Here is a 25,311-nt window from a genome sequence, read left to right on the forward strand (position 1 = left end):
TTTCCTTAACCTTGTCACTATGGGTGTTTTAGTAAGCGGGGGTGGGGGCTGATTCTTGTGGCAGGCCAGTACTGTATATTGTAGACATTTAACAGCATCCCCACCTGGAGCCAGCAGAAGCCAATAATAATCCCTTAGCTGCTTTACAATGCCTGTTGAGAATCTTTGTCACAGATATTCTAGTGAGAGCCACTACTCTGAACCCTGATACTAATATGAAGTGTAGCTTACAGACCAGTAGCATCTCAGAGCTTAATTCAGGGTCTCTGCCCCCTCCCCAGTCTACTGAGTAGGAATCCCACTTAGCTCTGTAGGTTGTTCCAGAACTTATTAACATATTAGAAGCACTGAAGATTAGGTTGGATTTAAATAAAGTATGAGCATTTTGATGCTGCCTGCAACTTAGATGGAGAAATGAGTACCAATCTTGCATTTGCCTCCAGTCCTGATCACATGACTGTACGACCCTCAGTGGCCGCCCCACAGCTCCAGGCAGAGAAGTAAACAGCATGAGAAGGTCAGAACAGCAGACAAGAGAGTTCCTGCCTTCTGGAAAACAGTTTACAGTTGAGCAGAGATGGTCTTCCATGACCCATGTATGATGTGTGTCGCATTAGTGAATAAAATCAGGATTCTTTGAAATGTTTAACCCAGCAGTGGCCTGTGAATTGGATAATTAGTGACTCCTAGCATTTGTGGGAGAGAGTTAAGCAGGGGTGTCGTCCTTGCTCTGAAAACCACAAATTACCACTGGCTTCTGATGTTTTCTGATCTTCTTTGCTACAGAACCCCATATTAAAAGAGCCCAGTCACATAGGGGCAGCTTTCACCAGATATACTGTGGATATTCAGACTCTTTTATGCAGACTGGGCAGGGATTCCAGTAGATGACAGTGCCTACCAAAGTGAGAATAACAGAAAGTCATCCACAAAGTAAAGACTAGATCCAACTATACCTTGAAAAGCTGTCAAAGCAGCCTGACCATTATGGTAGCCATAGGAGCTGTCAGTGTAGGTGGGGCTACGGTTTACCTCAGGTCATTGTCATTCACCTAACAGGAGTCGGTAGTTCTGCATAGTATCTAAGGAGGCTTGCTTGTACAACAGGAGCATCCTTTATGTGCTATGTCCAGAGTTACTCTAGACAGCTGTGTCACAGCTGGCAATAAGGGAACACAAAGAGAAGAGAGTCCGGCTATTAAACTAAAGCTCCAGAAGAGTCTTCACTTCTCCCAGGTTCTGTAAGCTACCCACCTGACCTGACCTTGGAATCTCTCCTTAGCACACACTTGAGGATAGAGTCCAGCTGTGTGCCCAGGGACCAGAAAACACTAGTGAATAGTTAGGGCTCTGAGAGAACCAGGGCTCTTTTAGAGAGAGATGTGTGTCTGCCCTGTTCAACAGGCCTCAGTCAACCCACTGAAGTTTATGTACAAGGCTGGGTTGGTAGTATTGATGGCTGTTTTTCTCTTGTGATGCTTAATCATTGTATCACAATGTAGTTGACCGCTCTGTTTCAGTTATAGACAAGGAGGTGAAGGAAACAAAGACTTCTGGGGAACTTTCCCAAAGAACCTTAGAGTTTAGCCATCCTCAGTCTTACAGTGATCCTAAATGTAGGCTATGGGATCATTACTGCCAGAGACTCACTAGGTTCTCTGTGGTAGGGTCCCCACTGTAGGTTCATCTAAACATGTGGCTGTTCTTCCTAAATACCTGGGAGTTTGTTCATGGTCTTCTTCAAATTTCTGGTCTAGGAATTCTTCAAATTCTAGGTCAAATAGTGAAAATGTGACTAGTTTCTGTCCTATCAGAGCCAGGCTCCTCCGGACTAACTGTGAGACTTTGATTCTTAGGGCTTGAATGCTGTGTTCGATATCCTGGTGATAGGCAAACTCAACATTCTGGTAGCTGTCCGGAAGGTCCTACATAAAGACAAGTCACTAGAGGTGAGGAGCTGCATACTTTATTGAGCCTAGACATGGAAAATGTCAGGTACCAGCCAATTTAAAATACTGTTTTCCAAGTATTTCTTACGATTTGAATTCTAAGGTTGGCAACTTTTTAGTACACTGTGTCAGGAGGTAGATACTCATGCTTGGGCTTGGTATATTTATTTAATTTGCAGCGTTGGGGAGTAAACCCAGGACCTTCTAGGCAAGTTATTAGCCTGTTCCCACCCCCTTTTTCTTCTTTTTATTTTGAACCAGTCTTATAAAGTTTCCCAGGCTGGACTGAAACTCTGCATAGCCCCAGGCAGATTATATGGACCAAGGTCGGGGGGTGAGGTGGGGGGCCCCCTCTTGTCTCAGCCTCCTAAATACTTAGAGCACATACTATGCTTAAGTTGAAAATCTTCAACAACAGGAACTCTGTGGTGTCTTTTCAGAACACTGGCATGTTCAAGAATGGAGGCCTCCTCTTCCGAATGGCCCTGCTCACCATTGGTGGCACCAGCATGCTTTATATACGCTGGAAAATCATGGGCACAGGCCCACCGGCATTTACTGAGGTGGACAACCCAGCATCCTTTGCTGACAGCGTGTTGGTTAGGGTAAGTATAGAGCCTGCACTTCTTTTCAGTTATTTTCTTTACCCATCAGTGGTTCTCAACCTGTGAGTCGTGATCCTTTTTTGTTGTCAAATGATGCTTTCATAGGGGTATCTATCCTAAGACAGTTGGTAAACAGATAACTTACATTATGATTCATGATTAGCAACAATTATGAAGTACCAATGAAGATAATTTTAAGGTTGGGGGTCACCACAACCTGAGGAACTGTATCAAAGGGTCGTAGCGTTAGCAAGTTTGAGACCACCTTCATCTTCTCCATCTTCTCCATCCTCATCCCCACCCACCACCACATTCACAAGGCCCTATTAAGTGGATGCATCCATGTTTTGCTGTTGTTAAGGTTATTCTATAATAAAGACAACTTTTAAGGCTATTAGGAAGGATGTATTATGGTTCTTTATATAGTTATTTTTCATGAGCATGGGAAATTAGTTCCAAGAGCTCCTCGCCTCAGTTCTAAACTCCAGAGGTGCTGGAGTCTCGTTGATAAGAATGCTTACATATAACATGGTCACATCTTCCCTATACTCAAAACTGTCTCCAGCTTCTATCCTGCACCTAACACAGTGTCTGCTCTTTGTTCTTATGTGATTAAGGGAAGTGCTCAGCGCTCAGAAAGTTTTAAGCTTTGGTTTTCGGAACTTTCTGAAATCTTTTTTCTTACAAATATCTTCAACATATGGTTAAATTCTAGGTTTGTTGAATCTGTGGATTCAGGCCCACAGAGAGGTCCAACATAATTCCTTTCAAGAAAAGAAGGAAAAGAGGCCCCTTCTATTATGATGCCCTTCTGACTCCCATCTTTGTTGCTGCAGGGAGACCTAGCATGACTCAATTAAGATAAATGTAGTAGCACAATTCTATTGTTAAGAGTCTGTTTTTCTAAGGATAAGGATCTTAAGCCACAGATTCTTAGCTGTGCACTTCACAGAGACAATCAAGAGGATACTCAGAGCTGAGCTTCATTTTTAAAGCATTAGGTGCACCGGGCCATTCATTGACCATGTCAGAGGCATTAAGTAATACTATGTAAATGAGCCATATCCTGGCCAGAAATATAACCAACACCTGCATTGCTTGGCCCACTGACTTGGCTGTATTTTTAATGTATTAAAATCTGGATGCTTTTAATAAATTACAGATTACAGCCCTATGCTCAGACTACAAATGGGCAGTATTTTATTTTTACACAACTGCTTCCTGGAACAGAAGCTTATGAATGCCTCGGAAGTGAAGTTAGGATATGTGTGTTCTTTCAAGTTCAGCATCAAGTAAGTGTTTGTTTTTCTTTTGACTGACAGGCCATAAACTATAATTACTACTATTCATTGAATGCCTGGCTGCTGCTGTGTCCCTGGTGGCTGTGTTTTGATTGGTCAATGGGCTGCATCCCCCTCATTAAGTCAGTTGGTGACTGGAGGGTAATTGCTCTAGCAGCACTTTGGCTCTGCCTAATTGGCCTAATATTCCAAGCCCTGTGCTCTGAGGATAGCTGCAAGAGAAGGTAAGAGGCAGCATGGAATTTTAACGTCTACACAGAAGCATTTTGCTAAACTCAGTGCCTATCACTTCTTAACAACTCTGTATATAGGATATCTAAGGATATTTGTTCTGAATTTCTGGCAGCAACAAGGTGGGGTTCTATGGCTTCAGCTTGTGCAGAGGGAAGTTGGAGTAGCAGTAGGCATGACTACCATGGGCCACTCCCACCCTCCTAAGTAGCACTTGGAGGCCTCACTGTAGGAGGTAAAATGTAATTTATGGTCAGAACAGGGAGTATAATAACGAATGTTGGGCCCATTATTTCACAGTTCCCCGTTAAAGAAGCCCTTGCCAAGTCCTCTCTATTGTCCTGCAGAAAATATGTTGCTATCCCCAAAAGATACTACACTTTTTCAACAGATAAAAAGATCTTTTGCAAAGGGTTATTGAGAAAATAATTGGAGAAGACAAACATATTCTATGAAAATGAAAATTGCTTAAGACAGTTTTCACAAAGCCTGAGGGCACACAATGTTTAGTGAGTAATTTCTCTAAATAAATGAATGTTTTCTGCTTACCTGTGTGCTTAAATTAGTTGATGATGCTAAAGAGACAAACTTCAGTCCTAATCAGTTCATTTATACATGTGAAGTAGAATTTAAAAAACATCATGAGGCATAGGGTCCCAGAAGGAACCCCCAAATGTGACCTCCCTGCTTCATTTACACCATCACATCATTAGAGACTTAGAGATGTGGATGTTGCCTGTATTTCACTGCAAAGTGTGTTTGTGCTTGACTGGTTGAGACATAGTAACAAAAAACAGTTTCTTGTACATTTACAAAGCTTAATCTGTTTCAGTATTGTCCTTGTTAGTCAAGTGGAGGGGTATCTATTAAAAACTTCTGGAAATTAAAAACTATGGAGTTATTTGGGAAGATTGTTCACTAATCAAGGAATAGATTAAATATAATCTTTTGACTTTATTGATACAAACATGATTTAGATGACTTTTCTATGTGCTGCCAGCTCACTCCCCTCTACTGATGACTTTATCCTTGCTAAATGTCAATTTTCTAAATTGATGGCAAGAAACAAAGAACAGTCTTTATTATGTCAAGTAAGGTGCTTTTCTTGAAAAATCTAAAAATAGCCAACTGTGTAAATACATTTTGTCTTCCAGAATCCTTACTCTGGGTTTGGGATTTCTTGTGATTCCCTTTCTTCCTGCAAGCAACTTGTTTTTCAGAGTGGGCTTTGTGGTCGCAGAGCGTGTCCTCTACCTCCCCAGCGCCGGGTATTGCATGCTGCTGACCTTTGGATTTGGAGCTCTGAGCAGACACACTAAGAAAAAGGTACCATAGGGCTGGGGCAGTGATTCAGTGGTTAAGAGAGCTTGCTGTGTGAGTGAAGTCTTGAGTTCGAACCATAGCACTGATGTAAACCGCCTGGCATGGCTTCGCATGCCTATAACCTCCAAGCTTGAGTGCTGCAAGCTAGGAAGATCCTGGAAACTCACTGTCCTGCCAGCCTGGCAGGAATAGCCAGCTTCAGGTTCAAAAAGTAAATGATGTTGAAGGACACGTGACATCCTCCTGTGGGCTCTACATGGGCACAGGTGAGCGCTTACATCTGTGCACCCATCTGTGTGCACCACACATAGGTACACACCAAAAAGAGAAACCCAAAATGCTTCCTCAGAGAACCATAAGCACCACATGTGACTTACTAATGACCTCTGCCAACTCTGTTCAGAAACCTATTGCCGCTGTCATCCTGGGCATCCTTCTCATCAACGCACTGAGATGTGTGATTCGCAGTGGCGAGTGGCGGAGCGAAGACCGGCTCTTTCGAAGCGCCCTGTCTGTGTGTCCCCTCAATGCTAAGGTACCTTGCCCACCAGATTTCCTCTCCAAAGCACTTCACAGGAGGACATTTTTAGTCCTCCAGTGAATAAGAACATGCACCATGGATCAGTAACCAGTGTTAAGACCACGGGTGGAGGATTATTGCTTTATTTTTCCAGTGAGTTAGTTAAGATTCATTACACTTAGCTAAAAGAAATAATAAATTAAAAAAGAAATCATTAAAACCAAATAGTGTCAACAGATAGGTTTATTTAAACGTGTGCCATCCTCCAGTTGCTAGTATCACTCCACTTTGAAGATACTGGGAGTTGGGGAATGTTTCAGCTCCAGACTGGGGCCGGTATAGATTCCATCCTAATCTTTTAGAGCATACCTTTCAGAATACACGCTCCATTGATAGGAGGAACTGGCCTCATTCAGGCTCTAATGTGAAGGTGAAAATACCTCTGAATAGGCTTGGGAATTTAAAGTTGACTGCTGCACAGAAGTGCACATGCATAGCACCCTTAGTTCTGTACTTGGTGATGTCCCTTGCAGATTAGATAAGTATGGGTATATGTGCTTTAAAATAGGACACTGCTTTAACACACTGCTTTAAAAGGCAGGGTTTGTTGGAGAGATCTAGTAGGGATTTATCTCACTTGTATTTTTTGGTTAAATCTAAGCTTTCCACTTACCCAGCTATGCAAACTCTCAGTGTTCTTTTTTGTGAGAACTAATGCCTGCCTGCTAGGATTCTTGGCCATAGTAGATGCTTGGGAAATGCTAACTTTTTAGATTTTTGTGTTTATTTGGGTTCATTAAACAGTAAGAGGAGAATTCCATTTGCTGAGGTTGGGCCAGGACTTTAGAGTAGAAGTCTCCTGTTAGTATACAGATTATTGTGTCAAACTGACAGCTGTCTTAGCACATTTCATTGGAATTGCTTAGAGTGTGTGAACATGATTCTTTTCTTAGTTCTACATTCTATATTTATGGAAAGCAACAATTTCAGATAAAGTTATATAAATAAAACTAATGATCGCGTCACATCTTACTGTGGCCCCAACGTGAAGACAAGTCTATAAAGGCTATGACTCCATGCCTGGCCTATGTTTGTATGTTCATTCTTTTTGGTCGAAACATTTCATTCATGTTTTATAGTTAAGGTGTCTTAGGAAAAGTGGTTTACTTCAAGCTTTTATTTTGGTTTTTCTGACCAATCACTACTATCTTTTATAAATTAACTGTAGTAGCAGTGTAACTTTATAACTGAAATTTCCTTTACATTTGCTTTCTTGCCTGGACAGGACTAATTGCTCATTCTGTTTATATAGCTCCTCACCATGGGGAACTCCAGTCTGTATACAGAGTGTTATAATTAAACCTATTATCCTTCTGCTAAGGACTTAGATAAAGGGCATTGCTTTCTTTATTTTTACCAAATAGAAGAAACTGGGACATAGAAAGAGGAGGCTGGTACTATTTAAGTTAGTAATTTGGGTGGCTTGGAGGAGATGCAACATGGTGTCTTGTGGTACCCAGGTGACCATAGGAACATGGAGTATATTTGCTGTCTTAGCCTGAAAATCTTCTCAGCATGTGAATTCAGCCCTAATAGACGGGGTGACTGAGGGTACATACATGGGAATCACTCAGTCATGAGCATGTATGTTTTTCTTTTTAACTTGGGGTATACATAAAGACCTCAAGTACCTTGATAATCATTCTTTCTCCAGAGCTTTTCTCAATGATGCTATTTAATGTAAGCATGGTAGAGTTTCTATTTGTCTTAAATGGTTCTCAGTTCTGAAGTGCCAAATTGTCGTCTTCTTTTCCAAAAGCTGTGTTGGTCTCAATTTCTCCCTTTGGAAACTGCTGTGTCCTTTTTATCCCTTTGCATGGGATTCATGTTCTGTTCTGGCCTCCACACAGAAGCCTCTGAATATTACAGTTGGCACCTAACTATTGTCCAGACTCAGATATATAAACTGAGACTCATTTTTTTTTTTTTTTTTTGGAAAGACTGAGGTATCAAGGTAGGTAGTCCTTGGCCTGTGTTGATATTACCCACAGTGCCTTGTATGTGATAAGTGCCTAATATTAGTTATTGAATTGGGCCAAATGGAAATTGTGCTCATCAAGCCTACCGTGTAAGAGATTCCAAACACTGAATTTATTGGCAGTTACTTTAGTTTTTAAGGCTTAGACATATGTTGTATTTAATGTCAACCCCATGATACAGTTCTAAATTAACAAAGAAAGGATCATGTAGCACCAAGTATTTCCTTAAAGATGAACATGAACCTTTATGTGTTTAAACATTTTAGCTTTAGCAATCTTCAACCTCAGCAAAATATTTGGGACTTTTAATGGCATTAAAAGTGCCTTTCATTGTGGGTACTTCTGCTTGTTTCCTACATGTTTGTCATTTGGTGGCAGTGGCTGTTTCAATCTGGCTTCATTGTCTTAGCATATTATGTGCAAAGGCTGGAGGGAAGTTGGGTAAATAGGCTCTTTCTGTCTTACATTCCATGGAACAAAAATCCCCCATTTTCTAACTGCCACCAGAAGTAGACTATTTGTCAGATTTTTGTTTTTGTTTTATTTTTTTTTTCTTTATCTGAATTATTCGGCCCATTCTAGGCAGCTGTTTTCTTTTCACAGAACTCTCTATCCAATCCATAGAGAAAGAATGTCTTCTTAAATTTGGAATGCCTTCTAAACCTGAATCATGTTTCTAACTCATTCCATTTAAATAACTGCTGCCCAGCTTTTCACAGTGGCCTGTCCTCTCCCCTGGGATTTTGGCCTGGCATCCTGAGTATCTGGCAAAACCCTGGTCATGCTGCAGAGGGCAGCTGAACTCTGGCATCCTGAATATCTGGCAGAACCCTGGCCATGCTGCAGAGGGCAGCTGAACTCTTTCTAGTTTACAAAGAAAACAAAATTACCCCAAACAAAGGAAAACAGCAGGAGCCTGTGGGCTGAAGAGCTGGAGTCCTTACTGACATATGGGTAGAAGCTGTATTTGTACTCTGGGGGCCTGGAGAACATCCTTCTCCATAATACCCTCTAGCTTTTCATGCTTTTGTGTGTGGAATGGGATGATCTTCACAAATACTGTGGGCTGCTTTGGCAGTAGTGTATAACAAACCACTTCCAAGCTGTGTAAAAATGAAAATACCTATGAATGGATAGTATTCTGGTCCAAGAAGTTTCTAAGTTTCTGTACCCATTGTACATAAGTGTATGCATGTATGTATGGGGGGGTGTATGCGTGTTTCTGAGTTTCTGTTCTGTCATATGGTGTCGGGGTCGGGGGGTGCGCGCACACACACACATGCTCACAATGACTGTCTTCTCACTGTGTCCTTGTGTGGTCATTCCTGTCTACAGTCTTCATTTCTGTCTGATTCTAGTCAGATTGGTCCCCTGTGTGACCTCAATTCTGTATTGCCACTTTAAAGGCCTCGTCTTCACAGTCATACTAGAAGGCCAGGGGCTTTGCTGTATGAATAGTCTGTCCATGATGCATAACAGAAGACTGTGGTTCAAAGACAGCTTTGAGTAGAAAAGCAGGCAGTGTGGTGAGGCATCTCTAGATGGCCTAGAGAAGTCAAGCCTGTCTTCACCAGCTCCTGGAAAGCAGGTGTACTCTGGTGAGAAGAAATGGACTTAGAAACCCTGGGGTTTAGACTCAGACTCTCAGTTTCCAATAAGATGTTGAATACCAAAGCAGTTTATCAGCTCAGAAGGAAAGGCAACTCCCTCAGCTCAGAGCCACTGAGGCGAGAAGATACTGGGAAGGACTATATCAAGTCTTGGCCCTCAGTATGAGATGATGAGGTCCATTATTTGCCTCAAGTCTTCCCAACAAAGACCTGTGGTTTCCCCTTCTGGAATTACTATTGGCGTTTATGCCTCATGATTCTGGGAAGTGCTTTTGATCATCAATAGAGACCTTGGATGACCTTCCTCAGGGTCATAGCATCCTGCCTTTTTGATCTTAGTTCAGATCCCTGCTGCTGCTGCTTCCTTCTCTCTCTTCCGTCCACTTCTTCCTCCTCCTCCTTCCTTTCTCCTTCTTCCTCCTTTTTCTTCTTCCTTCTCTTTCTCTTCCTACTTTTCTTCCTCCTTTTTCTTCTTCTTCTATTTTAATGGTGTTTTTGAGATGAGGTCTCAGGTAGCCCTGACTTGCTTTGAACTTTCTATGTAACCAAAAGTGGCTTTATCTGATTCTTCTGTCTCTTCTTGCCAAGTGCTAGGACTTCAGGCAAGTACTATCACACCTGACATTTCTCTGTAATATATTCTGAGCCTCTGTGTAACCGAGAGGCTTGTCATCAGCCTCCCAGGCATCCTCACTCTAAGGTGGTTAAAAGTTTCTCATTGATTTACAACCATACGTCATCTTCTTTGCAAATGGTTTGTTTACTCATTTCATATTTTCTTTCATTCTTAATAGACATAAAACTCCCATCATGTAAATTAACCTTTTTAAGACCAACAAGATGAGTCAATATGTCAAGGCATTTACTGCCAGGACTCAACTGAGGTTTGATGAAGACATGAGTATATAGCTTCATAAGGAGAGAGACTTGACCCAGACATTCATGTAGCAAACCAGCAGTGATCTTCTCTGAAGGACATGCGAGGACACACAACACCCCACCATCTTGTCAATTGGTGCCTTCCACTGTATTCTGAGTTCTCAGCAGAGGCAGCTTCCTCTGACCCCTGACCCCAGACTTCACAACCTCTCTCCTACTGTGAGCAAAATACCTTACTAAAAATTAAGTCTGATGGAAGCAGAAGAGAGGGCTCAGCAGTTGAAAGCACTGACTACATGACAGCTTATAGTTGTTTATAACTCCAGTTTCAGGGGATCCAACACCCTTACAAGACATACATGCAAGGACCACGTCAGTGTACTTTTTTTTTTTTTGTGGCATTCTGTCATACCAAAAGATAACAGAGTAAGACTGCTTACATCGGGTTAGAGAAGAGACATGGAGACAGGGAAGTTGGGTGGTATGTGAAGACAGTAGTAAAGAGGTGTCTGGTCACCAACAAATGCCTAGAAGACAAGCCAGGCTGGAAGAGTCTCTCAGGCTAGGACTTCAGAACTGAGACTGGCAGTGCTATGTGGAGCTCTGGTTTGTGGCACCTTGTCATGACAGCCTGTTGCTTTCAAGCTATGCCTTTGCCAACCTGCTGTTGCCTGGCTAACCATAGTAGTGGCACTCCGGAGCTCCTGCCCTCAGTATCCCGGGATTCTGAACCTCTTGCCCAGTGCCAGCTTCCTCCCACCCCTGAACTCTGCCTGGGCTAACTCCTCTTCCCAGGACATCCTTCATGGCAAACCTTTCCTAGGAGTTAGAGTCAGGTCCCAACCAAAAAATCCACGCTATGAAACTTTTTCTTAGGCTCTCTGAAACCAAGACATAACCTCTCCTGCACTGCCCTTAAGCCCATGGGATGACACAGGTTTAGACACAGGGATACTGTGAGGTACAACTCTGGGCTTTGGCTGCCATGATATCCCCAGCTGCTGGCCCAGTGCCTTGTCCAGTCCTCATCAGTTGCTGTCTGGAGAATGAGGGATGGTCAATGTTATTTGGTACCCTCTAGTTTAGGCTGCCATAAGAGAACAGTGTGGAATGGGGTTTAAACAACAGATATTTGCTTCTCAACATTCTGGGGGCAAGGGAACCCACACTGAAGGCACCTGTGCATAGTGGTGCTCAGAAAGGACCCTCTTCTCCTTCAGGGACAGCCATCTTTCAGTGAAACCCTTGCATAACAAAGGAAGCGAGGTGCCCACCTTTAAGACCTGTTCACCTTCTAAAGTCTTTACCCTCTAACTCCTTAGGTTAGGAGTCGGAATGCCATTGTCTGAATTTGGGGAGGGGGAGAAAAAATCCCTCTCTTGACTCAGGATGCAGAATGCGTGCAGTGGTACCAGAGGAATATGCTGACCAGCAAGGGCTGGATTTAGGTGTTTAGGTTTAAGTGTTAGAGTTACTAGAGTCTCGGGTCTGTAGGTGACTGACTTGCGATCTTAGCTCTGAGGTGCCTGGGAGAGGAGAGCATGGAGCTTTCCAGAACAGCGTAGTTTTGTGGGTTTCTGGTTTTGTGTGGGGTGATGTAGTCATCTTTCTTCCTGTCATTTCTTAAAGCTATCAGCTTATGACCTCTCCCTGACTTGTAGGTCATTCTCACAACTTCTTACATAAGCCTGTAACCCTTCCACCCACCCCCAGTAGGACTTTTTAATTCAGGTCAGTGATATATTTATATTTTAATCCCCTCCCCTTCTGTCTTCAGTTAGAAGATACAATAGATGCCCGGCTTTGAACAAAGAAGTCTATGTGCTGATGGCCAAATTGTCACCTGTGTTTTCAGGTTCATTACAATATTGGCAAAAACCTGGCTGATCAAGGCAACCAAACAGCAGCCATCAAATATTACCGGGAAGCGGTCAGGTAAATAGTTGTATGCGTGGACCTTCACTTTCTGAAATACCTGCCGGTCTTGACTGATTTCTAAGTGTTAGCTGAAAACAACCGAACAGTGACAGACTGTATGACTTTTCTCTGCATTTCCAGACTGAATCCCAAGTACGTTCATGCCATGAATAACCTCGGAAATATCTTAAAAGAAAGGAATGAGCTACAGGAAGCTGAAGAGCTGCTGTCGTTGGCTGTCCAAATACAGTAAGCATTTTTTTTAACATTCTGCCAGGAACAAAGAGTGAAATCTCTGGGTTTGGACAGTCATCTAATCCCCTCATTTTCTTGTTTATCTTTTGTTTAAAAAAAAAATTGTTTTTCCAGGCCAGACTTTGCAGCCGCATGGATGAATTTGGGCATAGTTCAGAACAGCCTGAAACGGTTTGAGGAGGCAGAGCAGAGCTACCGGACAGCAATTAAACACAGGCGGAAATACCCAGACTGCTACTACAACCTCGGGCGGCTGGTAAGGGCAGGTGGCCCCAGTTTCCCATCACCTAAAACAGAATGACCTTCTTAAACCCATTTAGCACTCTCCACATTATAAAAGTCTTCATATGCATTTATCTCATATGAAAGTAGTATTTGATTTCCTTGTATTCATTGCTGACATTCTAATTAATGAGCCATCCAAACTAATGAGTCCAATTTGTAAAAATTTATAAAAAGGCAATAGATTGAATGAAATTCTATACATCCCTTCTACCCTGGAAAACGTCTTCCAAGGATCCACTTCCTGACAAACATTGTTTTTTTTTGTTTTTAAAACATGAATTCAATAGAAACTAAGATTTAAAAACAAACCTGTAACTGATTTTCTGAGCTTCCTTGTTCTCGTTCCCCAAGGGAGCAGATCTCTTCCTTTGGAAGGAGACATCCTCCCCAAAAGGATGGCTTCCAGAGTTAGAGTGTTTATCTAAAAGGCCCTTACAGTTACTTAAGGGACATAGAATCTAAGGTGTTTGAATTGCTCTGTGTTTCTGGCTCTATGTAAAATATTTAAGGTAATCTGATTGCTCTTAATTTTCTTGGCAAAGAAACCACATAATTCTTTAAATAGGAATCACTAGATTTATTAGGTGAAATTGGTAAGGGCAATACTTTTGACCTCTCTGAGCCAAAGTGAATTGTACACACAGTGAGGGAACATCTCGAAAGAGTGTATAGCTTCCACACGTAGGTAGCGTCCACAGGTCATTTGAAATACCCGCAGCATCTTTGCTTTGTGCATTCTTTGTGGTAACAAAACTAGTAGTTTCTCACATCAGTTATTTATCCAAATAACCACCTCATGTCCTATTTTGATAATTCAGAAATTCCATACAGCATTTGTATTTTTATAAAAAATAACAAATGGCCCCCAGCATGGCCCTGAGTCTGGTAATCATCCCTGTCTAGACTTTGATGACCATGTCAAAGCACAAGGGAAACCAAGAAAACATTGGGTGTTGGGGGGATTTTAATAGAAAGAATAGGCTTCCATTTTTACTGTGGCATGAATAATTTTGGCCTTTAGCGTGCTTGTTTCTGGGATGATGAGCCATGATGTTGTTGACTGGTATAGGTAGAATGACCAGAGGAAACAAAATGTCCAGGCTCAAGGTGGCAAAGAGAAAGACAACTTGTGAATGCTGGACAAGTCACTTTGAGTGGACGCACACTGCTTGTGTTACAAGTTTTAGAATGAAGTAGTTCTCATGTTTTCATTTAAAAAACACAAACCTTGGTTTAGTTGTGATATGTGTATGTTAAGTATGATAGGAAGACACCATCTCTAGGAATCTACTCCAGTGTCAAAAAGAGGTGTCACTTCCTGCAGGGCACAGCAGAGCAGAGACATCAATACCACTGACCCCAGGGAGCAGAGATTTGAACAAAGGACAGAAGCTCGAGATTCTCTTGTCTCTTTCAGCGGTCTGCTGGGCCCTGGGTGTTTTTACATTCCAAAATGCATATTTTATGATCCGTTTCATACTTCTGTGCTGAAGCAAGTTTCTCCCAGAAACTAGAAGACTAAGTACTAAAGCTATTCTAAGAGTAAGCTGGGGTTGGGGGGCACTTGAAAACCCCACAATAGTGTGAGTAGAGATCAAAACCTCAGTCACATACAAAGCAGGGTGAGTCCTCAAAATTAACAAAGGGAGGATCTGCTGGCTGGAGGGAGCAGATGAGTTAACCTGAATCTATGCATGGCCATGGAGTGACTGTCTCTGTTTGATGAGCCAGTTATACTAGCAGTTAAATGACATTAGACTGATCCCTGTCAAGTCTTTGGTGTTTCCCCTTTTCTAGAGGTAGCTCCTTTCAGGTCACTGCCTGCAAAGCAAGTGTGCCCACCTGCAGCTTCCACATCAAAGCTCAATTCTACAGTCATGGCTTTCTCAGTACTCACTGCCCATCACTTCTGTTGCTTGGGATTTAGAAAACAGAATCTGTGCTAAATGAACCCAATAGGAGTGAGTAGCTTCCAAAGAAAAGAATGCAGAACATAAAATGTAAGCTTGGATGGTGAGCTCTAGTCCTTGGGCTGCATGATGTTTCTTTGACTATGACGATCATTCATAGCCCCAAAATGCTGGAGACCATGGAATTGTTTAACCATTGTGCTACCCAGATGTGGCGTTACCACAGGGCCTGTTGTGTTGTCACTGGTTGTCACTCTCTCTTGTGGTTTAATTATCCAGCTTTTGCCCTTGACAACTTAAAAGCATTAAGGCTTAATCTCTAACACCTCAACCAGCCCATTTATAAAAGGACCCACAAATAAAAGAAACTTGATAGCTTCAAGGTGTGTGTTTTAGAAGTTGCATTTTTATATTGAGAGATTAATATTTGCTTTGATTTGTGGACTCTGGTAAGAAGGGGATATAATGCCCTTCTTTTTCCTCTATATTATAATTCCTCTACAGTGATAGAGGAAATGGGAAGAATTGGATTATTTGGTACATTGTGCTGATCCTTGAAGGTGGTAGTGTCAGTGACTTGGAGAAGTGCTGGGGACTGCTGACTGTAAAGAAGCAGGTCATTATACCAGTCACGATGGGATTCAGAAAAGAAGAAGCTTGCTAAGTATTTTAAATAAGGCTAAGCAAGTCACTCATTTTCCTCTTGTCTTGGTTCCTGTATCTGTAAAGCTTGGATTGCGATGGCATCTACTCATTGAGGTTGTGATTTTAAGTAGACGGGTTGATAGGAAGTAAGGTGGTAGTTTTTGTTTGTTCTGAGGGATTTTGTGTGTCTTTGTGATAATGTCATAAAGAGGGAATAAGGAAGAAGAGTTGGAATATCGACTCCAGGGGACGGGTCTTTGTTTTCAGTATGCAGATCTAAATCGCCATGTGGATGCATTGAACGCTTGGAGAAATGCCACCGTACTGAAGCCAGAGCACAGCCTGGCATGGAACAACATGATTATTCTTCTGGACAACACAGGTGCAGAGGAGAAGGAGATGATGAGAAGGTGTTCCACCATCCATCCTGTTCTGTGAGCTAACCGAGGCGTGCAGACCAGTGTCACTCCCACAGGCTAGTCAGGGCATACTGCTCACCAGTGTTAGCCCTATAGTTTAAAGGATCAACAAGCTGGATGTGGTGCCCAACTTTAATCCCAGCACTTGGTAGGGAGAGGCAGACAGATCTCTGAGTTGGAAGCCAATGGGATGACACAGCAAGATTCCAGGAAAAGAAAGAAGGGAGTGGGGAAGGAAGGGAGTGGGGAGAATGAAAATCAATCTGGGTTCATTGGTGTTAACAAAAACAACTTTTTCTAGAGGCTGGGGTGATGACCCAAACGGTAAAATGCTCACAGAGCAGGCATGAGGCCCCAAGTCCAACCCTCATCACCCACATAAAAGCCTAGGAATGCTGGTAGATACCATGCAACCCCAACACTGGGAAAATAGAGAGAGGAGCTCCCTGGGGGATCAGAAGCCAGCTAGATTAACCTAATTAGTGAGTTCTCCAAGGTCAGTGAGAACCCTGTCCCTGTCTTAAAAAAGAAAGTGGATAGCAATTGAAGAAAACATCTGATACCAACTTCTAACGGCAAGAGCACATGCAGCACCCCAGCACACACAATAATGCTAATGTCTTTCTAGAAAATGAAGTTTCCTCTAACATGCCTGAACATAATGTGATGAAAATCCTAATGTGCTGAAAATTAGTGTAGAGTCATGGAGGAGGGGATGTGATCAGGTCTCATTTATTCTGAGGCTCATCATTTACCACACTATCCTCCAGCATGCTGGAAATAGCTAGGTACACATAGGATCCGCTTTCAGGTCTACTAAGAGGAATGGATTCTTAGTTAAAATATAATGCTGATGATTAGATCTGATTTCTCAGCCCACTGTAGGCCAGATTCAACCAGTTTGGGGTGGGGGCTTGGGGGGCTCTGCTACCTTTGTTTTGCTTACGATATTGGAGATCAGTCCCAGGGTGTTGGATGTGGTAGGCAAGTTCTCTACCAAGTAGCCCTCTCCCAGCTTCTTTATAAAAACCCAACCATCCCTTAAAAAAGCTTGGTAGTACTTGGACAGAATTGAAAACGAGTAAGCCATCTAAACTGTAGACAGGCAATAGATGCTTGGTTTTCAAGACAAATACAGGACATGTAACTTGGCTGTGAGAATATTCAGAAGTTGGTGCTGCTTTGCTGTGTTTTATGTACCAGTTTGGGTATAACTGGTATCTGGGAGAGAATTTAAACATGGTCTAAAATGTCTGTTAGTAGTGTACTGACCACCTACTAGCTTGTGGGCACGTCTTCTCATGTTCTCCTTGGGTCTTCTCAAGTAGTATTTTCAATGCTGTGAATCATGCATTCACATCTCGATCTTGAGAGATGAAGACACAAGCACAGTATTGATTAGTTTTCATTTCTCCTCCCAGGTAACTTAGCCCAGGCTGAAGCTGTCGGAAGAGAGGCACTGCAGTTAATTCCTAATGATCACTCCCTTATGTTCTCATTGGCAAACGTCCTGGGGAAATCCCAGAAATACAAGGTGGGTAAGCCAGAGGCCTTGATGCCCTGCAGTCAGTTGAGCAGCTGACAGGAGCCACAGTGTTTATGCCCAGTTCAGTGGAGGGTTAGGCCAGAACAAGCGGGAACACCAGGAGACCCAGTTTCCTCTCTCATGAGAAACCAGCTTGTTCCTGTGGTGAGGGAAGAGAAGCCCAGGGAAAGTAACAAAGATGAGCTGCTGGTGCTGCTGGGCTCCTGTGCTACATGACTGGTGTCAAGATGACTTAGTGAAGTGCCATCCTTCCAGAGAACCCTCCTCTTCCTTTGCATGCGGTCTGACCTTGCCCTTGCAGTAGGGCAGGAGTACTAAGTTTGTCTGTAGGTTCTATCTTTTGCATTTTATAAACCCTGGTTTCTCCTCTGAATTACATGTCATCATCAAGGCCTTAGAGGCTTTTGACCAGTGATAATCATAAAATCTTAATTCTAGCACTAAGATGTAGCTCAGTAATATAAGCCTTACCTAGAATGTATGAGACTCTGGACATGCGCGTGCACGCACACAAACACACACACACACACACTTCTTCCACTGAGGTTTTCAGAAGTAGTAAGTTGTTGTCTGGGCCTCACTCCCTGTAGGTCCATGGAGCTGGTCACCCCACACTCTATACTCTATATTCAGGTTAATGCAGATTCCTCCCCAGGATAATCAGCCTGGAGTAGGGCAAATCAGGGGTATTTATTTCTAAATGACATCAGACATACTTTGGAAACACTTGGAGAAGCAGTGTCACAGCCTTTGGAGGAATAGTTCAGGATTGTTATCTGATAAATATTTGAGGAATTTCTTAAAATATTAATTTTTATTAATAGTTCATATTTATATTTTCTGAATAATTTTATTTCAGAATTATAACAGCAATGGTTTAGTTTGAACACTCTGAGGCCATGATGGATATGATTGATTTAAGGCTTAACAGTAGCAATTAATTATTATTCTCATTTAGAGAACCCTGCTACTATATTAATCAATACTTCTCTAGTACCATTTCCTTATATTCATTAGACATCATTATTGGCTTAATTTTCTATAGACTGTTTTATGCATTTCTATCATTTTTGAATACTAGTGAATTTAGGTTTTACTATACATTTTTAGTTCTAGCTTTTGCCCTAAAAGAATGGATTTTTGAGATGTTTCATTTTATTTTTTTAATACCTCTACAAAGGGGAAAGGTGGGTCAGCAAGAATGAATCAGGAGACTCAGTCCTCCATTGACCCAGCAACCTACAGCAAGTCTTCAAGATGCTGAGGCCGTGATCACTGTATTGATTTTTCTATCATCTTGCAGTCTATAAAGTGCAATTTCTATTATGGGAATTGAGCCCAGGGTTCATTTGGCTTCTTGTTCACATTGCCCACCCCTCACCCCATAAGTAGAAAATGCACCATGTAACATAATGGGACAATAGGTTGCCCATCTGTACACATTTTTATCCTAATGGGCAAGGCCAGGGTGCTGAGCCTATGATAAGGAAACAACAATGAAATCTGAAATAAGGAGCTCATTTTGAGCTCTTAGGCAACTGCCAGCAGGGAGCATGATGGGACTTTTCCAGCCTAGCCTAGTCCAGCCTTGGAGCCATACAGTTTTTTCTTTTTTAAGCTATGGGTTTAGAATATAAACATTTGTGTAGCTTTTCTGTCACAATAGGAGGATATCTTTTGTTCTTGGCCTGCAGGGTACCCTGTTCTGCATGTTGACAGAGCCCTGAGCAGATCAGAAGGGAGAGAGGGAAATGGGGGAAATAGTGTCTTACAGGATTGGTAGGCTTATCTTCTAGCCCAGGGATTGGCAGGGGAGGGGAGGGAGGGAGAGAGAGTGTCTGTCTGTCTGTCTGTCTGTAGCCAGGGGATGATGTATCTTCCTAAGTCACTGGCTATCTTACTTTTTGAGAGTCTGAGCTGAATCTGGAGCTCAGTGATTCAGCCAAATTGACAGAGAAATCCAGTGATCTTCCTGTCTCTGCCTCTCCAACACTACACCGTTGTTTGCATAGGTGCTGAGATACAGATTCAGAGTCTCATGCTTACAGCCATAAAATGACCAAATGAATTTCTCATCAGTATCAGGATGCAGGCTTCAACAGCCTACTAGCAGCTTGAGTCTACTCTATTGAGTGGTTCTAGTGCGGAGTCAAGAGCCCTAGACCCAACTGCAGTCACTGACCTGTCCATCTTTCAGTTTGTTCTTGTACAAAGTGAGGATAGCAGTCTGCCTGACTTTCTGGAAGCATGATAGGAGAGCATGTATGAGGGTGGAATTTGCATCTATTGAATGGTAAATACATGCATACAAAATGATGTTAGCTTAATGATCATTAAATGAACCTCTGTTGATTACTTTTAAACCCATTAAAATTTATGTTGCTTTCTAGTTCAGGGCTAATGTGGGAGAGCCAAGTGATGTTCACAGCCATCCCTTTCTGCATTGCTCATTCACTGCTTTGGAGTTTTAAGAGCAGGTCGCAGTGAGAGAGTAGTTTGCCAAACTCTGGTCCTGTGTGCCACACTGCTAAGAACTCTTTGGTCTTTCTCACATAGGTTCTACCCAGTTTGTTTGTTTGTTTGTTTGTTTGTTTGTTTGTTTTACTGTGTTTATTGTATTTGTTTATTCATTTGTATGTTTATTTAAGAGACTGAGTCTTGCTATATTTTGTTATAGAACCCAGTTTGGCACTCTTCCATCCTCTTTCCTCAGCCTCCCAAGTCCCTGGGAGCATATCACATCTAGTTGATGCTTCTCTTTAAATAAATATTTATATTTATTAAATGTCTTAACCTTTTTATTTTATGTCTGTGTACCACATGTGCACATTGTCAAGGGAAGCCAGAAAAAGACATCATATCCCTTGAGACTGGAGTAACACATGGTTGTTTGAAGCCATGTGAGTGTTGGGACACTAACCTGGGTTCTTCGCAAAAGCAACTAATATGTTCGACTGCTGATCCATCTCTCAAGCCCTTTGAATATATTTTAAACACAGATAAATGTGTTTTGAAAGGTAACACCCTGTCATTATTAGAAAAAATATGGTAGCTAAGAAGTGAAAGTTTTACTCGGTCTCAGCTACTTAACTATCCCAGGCACAGGCTCTGAGCCTGGGGTTACCCTCTATTAGCTTTAAAGGGAGATTCTCCCATGGTAAATGGTGTGAGCCACAAACCACCAGTTGCACAGACTTTTGCCTGAGTGAATCAAAAGGATGGTGATCTTCCTGCACTTGGTTTCAAATGTGCATTAGACTGTCCCCTTCTCTGGGTCATGGCCCTTAGGACACCCCATCAGAGGCTTAGTCTTAATGATCCACTGCGGCTGTGACATTTTGTCTTCCAGGTCCTCTCTACCCAGATCTCCACTTATTCTAAAGACCCAGATTGCAAGGCCATTTCCAGCTCTAAACCTTGGTTAAATGCAGAGTTTAATATGCTTCATATGAGAGTGTGTTACTTTTCCTTTGTGCTGATAAACAAAATCTTTGGGCCTACAACCATCCAGAGTTCTCCATGGACCAGTTGATAAAGAGTTCTCTGTTTTCTTGAGTGGGGCCTTTAAAGGCTGATGGGACAGATGAGCATGCCATAGGCTTTGAACTCCTTTATGCTGAGGCTCATCCCCAGGTTCAGATGCAGTCCAGGGCTGCTGAGGCATGCAGTCAGGCAGCCCAGCACTCCTGAGGCAGCAGGGCCTGCCCACATTTGCTTGCTCCCAGACCTGCCTTTTCTGGGATACCCTTTGTTCACATGCTCTGGTGTTTCTATTCTTAGCTTTAGAAACTTGATTGAAGCTTTGGTCTTCTGGTCCCCCTGCTGAGTTTAGCCTTTCTATTAGGAGTAGCCATTCCATAAAGATGGGTGAACCTCAAGCCCCTGCCCACAGTCAGTGTCACTATCTACTCTAGTCTTACCAACTCTTCATTACCCAGGGATAGCCATGGCCTTAGCATTTGAGCAGTTGGGGAAATGAGAATTTCTAGGAACCCCTAGAGCATGTCATCCATTCCTATGGCCACTCGTTCCAGCAAGCTCCTGTGAGTGCAGCAGAACATCTTAACGTGAGTCTCATCGTCTGGCTGTCTTATTTTCCGTAGTTTTAGGTGTTAGTTGAGAATGTTCAAAAATCAGCAGAAAAAAAAAAAATCACACCTGCATAAAAACTTTCGGTTTGGGTTGGTTGTTCTGAAGTTTATCCAAAATGTTGGACAAACCTGAGGCTCTCTAAAGGCAGTTCATCTACATCCTGCTGGTGTTGGGATATACAACTGGATCATCATTAGCATCCTGTATGCCAGATTGATGGCTTTATTCAGACCCTTTTAAATAATATGTCTGCACAACCAGGTTTTCTCTGAGCTCTCTGGGTTCAAAGTTGTCCACCTAGACACCCAGCCTACTTCCCAGGACACCCATGGGCTATTCCATGGCAAAGAAGCTGCTGTTCTTGCACTTCAGAAAATACAGAAAGCCCACTCAGAGAAGCCAAAATCACCCCCAGCCTAACAGCACGGGTTGTATAAACTCAGCATGTTGAGTCAGTTGCAGTGAGCCTGGCTCCACAAGTGGGAGCCTTGCATTATGCCCTGGGCTTATACTAGTAGAGAAGTTGGGCATCTGTCTCCGGGCATCATGGTAGAAAGTGACATCTAGGCTCAGTCTGGTAGAAAATCACGTCACCCTGCTTCATGGTGACACCACTGCAACTAAAGACAACTTAGAGGAAATGTAAGTCTGTATAAAAATCATTGCATGCTCACCAGGGGCATTTGGTCACAGTCATACACAGTATTAGACGGCTCCCATGATAGATGGCCATTTCTTCCTCATTCTCTTTGCTAATTGGCTGGTGAATGCAGGATCCAGTCTCATCTGGGATGCAAGGGTGTTCTGGGTTTCTGAGGAGGTTGAACAGCTCATACCCCTACCTGAGAGTCTGCAGTGGGGCCTTCACTTCAGGTTGGGCATGCTGCCCTTGTGGATGTCCTTCCTTGTCTGTGCCCTTCCCTCATCACACCCTGAATCAAGTCATCTGATTTAGGTTGTGAAATCCCAGCTACTTGTGAGGTGGAGCGCATAGGCTTTGCCATCCCCCTCTCTGGTCACCACTGTGTTCTGCCACCCCTTTTCACCTTCTGTGTTAGCTGCTCTATCCTCTCCTAAGCAGGGCTGTTTCTGAAAGGATATGGTGATACAAAGCAATGATGCTAGAAGGTAAGATGACTGGTTTTGCTTCGTGCATAATACCTTCTTCTGTGTGTATTTTGTTTCATAGGAGTCTGAAGCTTTATTCCTCAAGGCAATTAAAGCAAATCCAAATGTTGCAAGTTACCATGGTAATTTGGGTAAGAGAAATTTCCATTTGAATTGTATTGAAATTTTGATATTATACACACACATACATATACATATACATATATATACATTTTATACATCATATACATATACATCATCTTTTGCAAAAGTAATTTTTAAAACGTAATCTGTACTGACCCTGTCTCAAAATGGTCTTTTTAACAGGCTGGTGATATAGCTCAGTGTACAGTGCTTGCCTAGCACACATTCATGCTCCTGTACCTCATGAAAAACATTCCTTGAACAATCAGGCTTAGGATGCTGAAGACTCACATTATTTTAACTATCATTTTACAGTCTGATTCTTAAGTTAGAGCCCCTATTTCAACCTAGAAAACAGCTGTTATTTCACCAAAAGATTTATGGACATTTTCATTTAAAATAAAATGGTTGTGGTTATAGAAACAGCTCAGCAGTTAAGAACACTGTCCTCCTGCAGAGGACCCAGATTTGGTTCCTAGCACCTACATGGCGGCTCACAACCATCCGTAACTTCAGTCCCAGAGGATCTGACATCTTCTAGTCTCCACACATACCAAGCACTGCATGCAGGTGGCACACATATATACATGCAGGCAAAATATTCATAAAATAAAAATAAATAAATCTTTAACAAAATAAAGTAAGTTGTGGGCCTTTTTAAAATAAGGAATAAAATAATAAAGGACTGGACTTTGGCATGGCTTAGTACACTGCTGACTGACTAGAAGTTTCACAGCAGCACTGAAACAGTCTTGTGCCCTTTTTTGTAATAACATTTCTGGAAGCACGTGAATCCCATCTAATGATAAGAAGAAACTCATGAGTAATAGGGTACACTCCCCAGGGTGTGCAATTACAATAAATAAAGTTTTCAGTACAAACAATATTTTTTTAAACAGTGATTTCTGTAAAGGCTCTGTAATGGTTCTTTTGTGTGTGTGTTTGAGAATCCTGCAAGTTAGTCAGAAGCGCTTCCAACCAAATTCATCTCCTGCTATTTCAGCTGTGCTTTATCATCGCTGGGGACATCTCGACTCAGCCAAGAAACACTATGAGATCTCCTTGCAGCTTGACCCTGTGGCAGTAGGCACCAAGGAGAATTACAGCCTTCTGAGAAGAAAGCTAGAACAAATGCAGAAGAAAGATGTCTGATCTTCCCCTCATGTTTTGAGTTTGTGAGTGTGTGCATGAGGCCTCTCTTCAGATTGTGTGCTTATGTTCAGCCATTTAAAAGTCTCAGACGTTTATTTTATTCCACTTTTATTTTTTTTCTATGAAAACAAATACATGTAAAAAGATTATAGCACCAGCAATACACTCTTGAATGCTTGATAGGATTTTTGCATTGAGATTTATTTTTTCACACAACCCAAATGTAATTCTAAAATCTCAAAAAAAAAAAAAAAAGAAAACTTTTTTAAAAACTAAGCAGAAAAAAATATTATTTTGAGTGACTTTTGCTTGTGTTAAACTGCATTTGGGATGTGATTATCACGATGAGGTAGAGTGACTTAGACATGCTGCCTCTTATAACTTATGTAACCATTTACCGTATCTGGATATTAGCATGTTTATTTTATGACAAGAAAGAGTAAATCAAGATTTGGGGTTTTTTTAAGTCTCTTTGCAATAGCGTAACTTGAAATTTGTAAGAAAATTATTTATTCACATTTTTGTGTTGTGTGAATAGGATAAATAATTAAAGAAGGGAAAATTTTAATGTCTGTATATTTATCTGTATATTTTTTTTCTTTCATAGGAAGGTATGGATTCCCATGCCTTTTTGGTGGGTGTGTATTCTCCAGTGTGTGTGATGTTAGTACACACGATAATATTCCACTGTTGGTAGAGTACCCCTGCCATACTTTAGTCAACCAACCTAACATCCTTATCTCTGTTCTATCCAGTGTTCAGAGGGCTACCTGTGTGCATATGCTCTGTTTTCATGTTTTAGCTGTAAAGTGGGTTTCCATCTCACATGATGTAATCACAGACATTACTCTATCCAGAAAATGCAAAAAAAGGTAAATTCTCTTTCAAAAGAAGTCATAGTTCTGGGTTGCGTGCTGTTCTTACAAACTGGGTTTGTTTTTCCTTGTCATATTAGATCTCAACAATTTGTTTACTTAGTTTACTGTTGACCTAATAATTTATGCAATCTCTGTCATTTCTTATGCAGTAAAATTATCACACAAACTGGCGCAAAATTGTCTTGGTTTCTTCTTAGTTGAATGTTTTTATTCCCCCACCCCTCCCTTACATAGAGTCTGCTCTTTTCTACTATACAAGTAAAACTAGTTTACAGTTTGAGGGCCCACTGTCCTCTCCCACTGCTGTGACAAGAGTAACAGTGTAAAGGTGGAGGGGCGGATTTCAGCTCGGATTTGGGTATAGTCTGTTGTAGCAGGGAAGGCATGGCGGCAGGAGCATTGCCCTGGCCCTCGGGGGTTTCGACAGGGGACCCTATCGAAAAGGGCAGAGAAACAGAGACAGGAGATGCAAAGAACGAGGTCAAGACAAATTAACTGCTCAAG

At 42.0% G+C, this 25,311-nt stretch overlaps 1 protein-coding gene across 7 annotated transcripts in view; it reads left to right on the forward strand.

The window, feature by feature from the left end:
- The window catches only part of Tmtc4 (transmembrane O-mannosyltransferase targeting cadherins 4), a 57,599-nt gene extending 32,615 nt beyond the window's left edge, over nt 1-24,984 (forward strand). For 3 of the 7 annotated variants that reach the window (XM_052190566.1, XM_052190567.1, XM_052190573.1), the window contains 12 exons: nt 1,857-1,949; nt 2,390-2,554; nt 3,877-4,079; nt 5,241-5,412; nt 5,813-5,944; nt 12,313-12,392; nt 12,516-12,623; nt 12,744-12,885; nt 15,737-15,851; nt 17,310-17,422; nt 22,716-22,785; nt 23,781-24,984. In XM_052190566.1, coding sequence (XP_052046526.1) covers nt 1,857-1,949; nt 2,390-2,554; nt 3,877-4,079; nt 5,241-5,412; nt 5,813-5,944; nt 12,313-12,392; nt 12,516-12,623; nt 12,744-12,885; nt 15,737-15,851; nt 17,310-17,422; nt 22,716-22,785; nt 23,781-23,929 — 1,542 coding nt within the window. In that variant the 3' untranslated portion in view covers nt 23,930-24,984. Of the gene's footprint in view, nt 1-1,856; nt 1,950-2,389; nt 2,555-3,876; nt 4,080-5,240; nt 5,413-5,812; nt 5,945-12,312; nt 12,393-12,515; nt 12,624-12,743; nt 12,886-15,736; nt 15,904-17,309; nt 17,423-22,715; nt 22,786-23,780 lie in introns of those variants that run through there. The other 4 variants (XM_052190568.1, XM_052190569.1, XM_052190571.1 and 1 more) reach the window with 4 other exon arrangements.
- The last annotated feature ends 327 nt before the right edge of the window (nt 24,985-25,311 follow it).

The sequence above is a fragment of the Apodemus sylvaticus genome, chromosome 8 (genome assembly GCF_947179515.1).
Source record: "Apodemus sylvaticus chromosome 8, mApoSyl1.1, whole genome shotgun sequence".
Taxonomy (NCBI): domain Eukaryota; kingdom Metazoa; phylum Chordata; class Mammalia; order Rodentia; family Muridae; genus Apodemus; species Apodemus sylvaticus.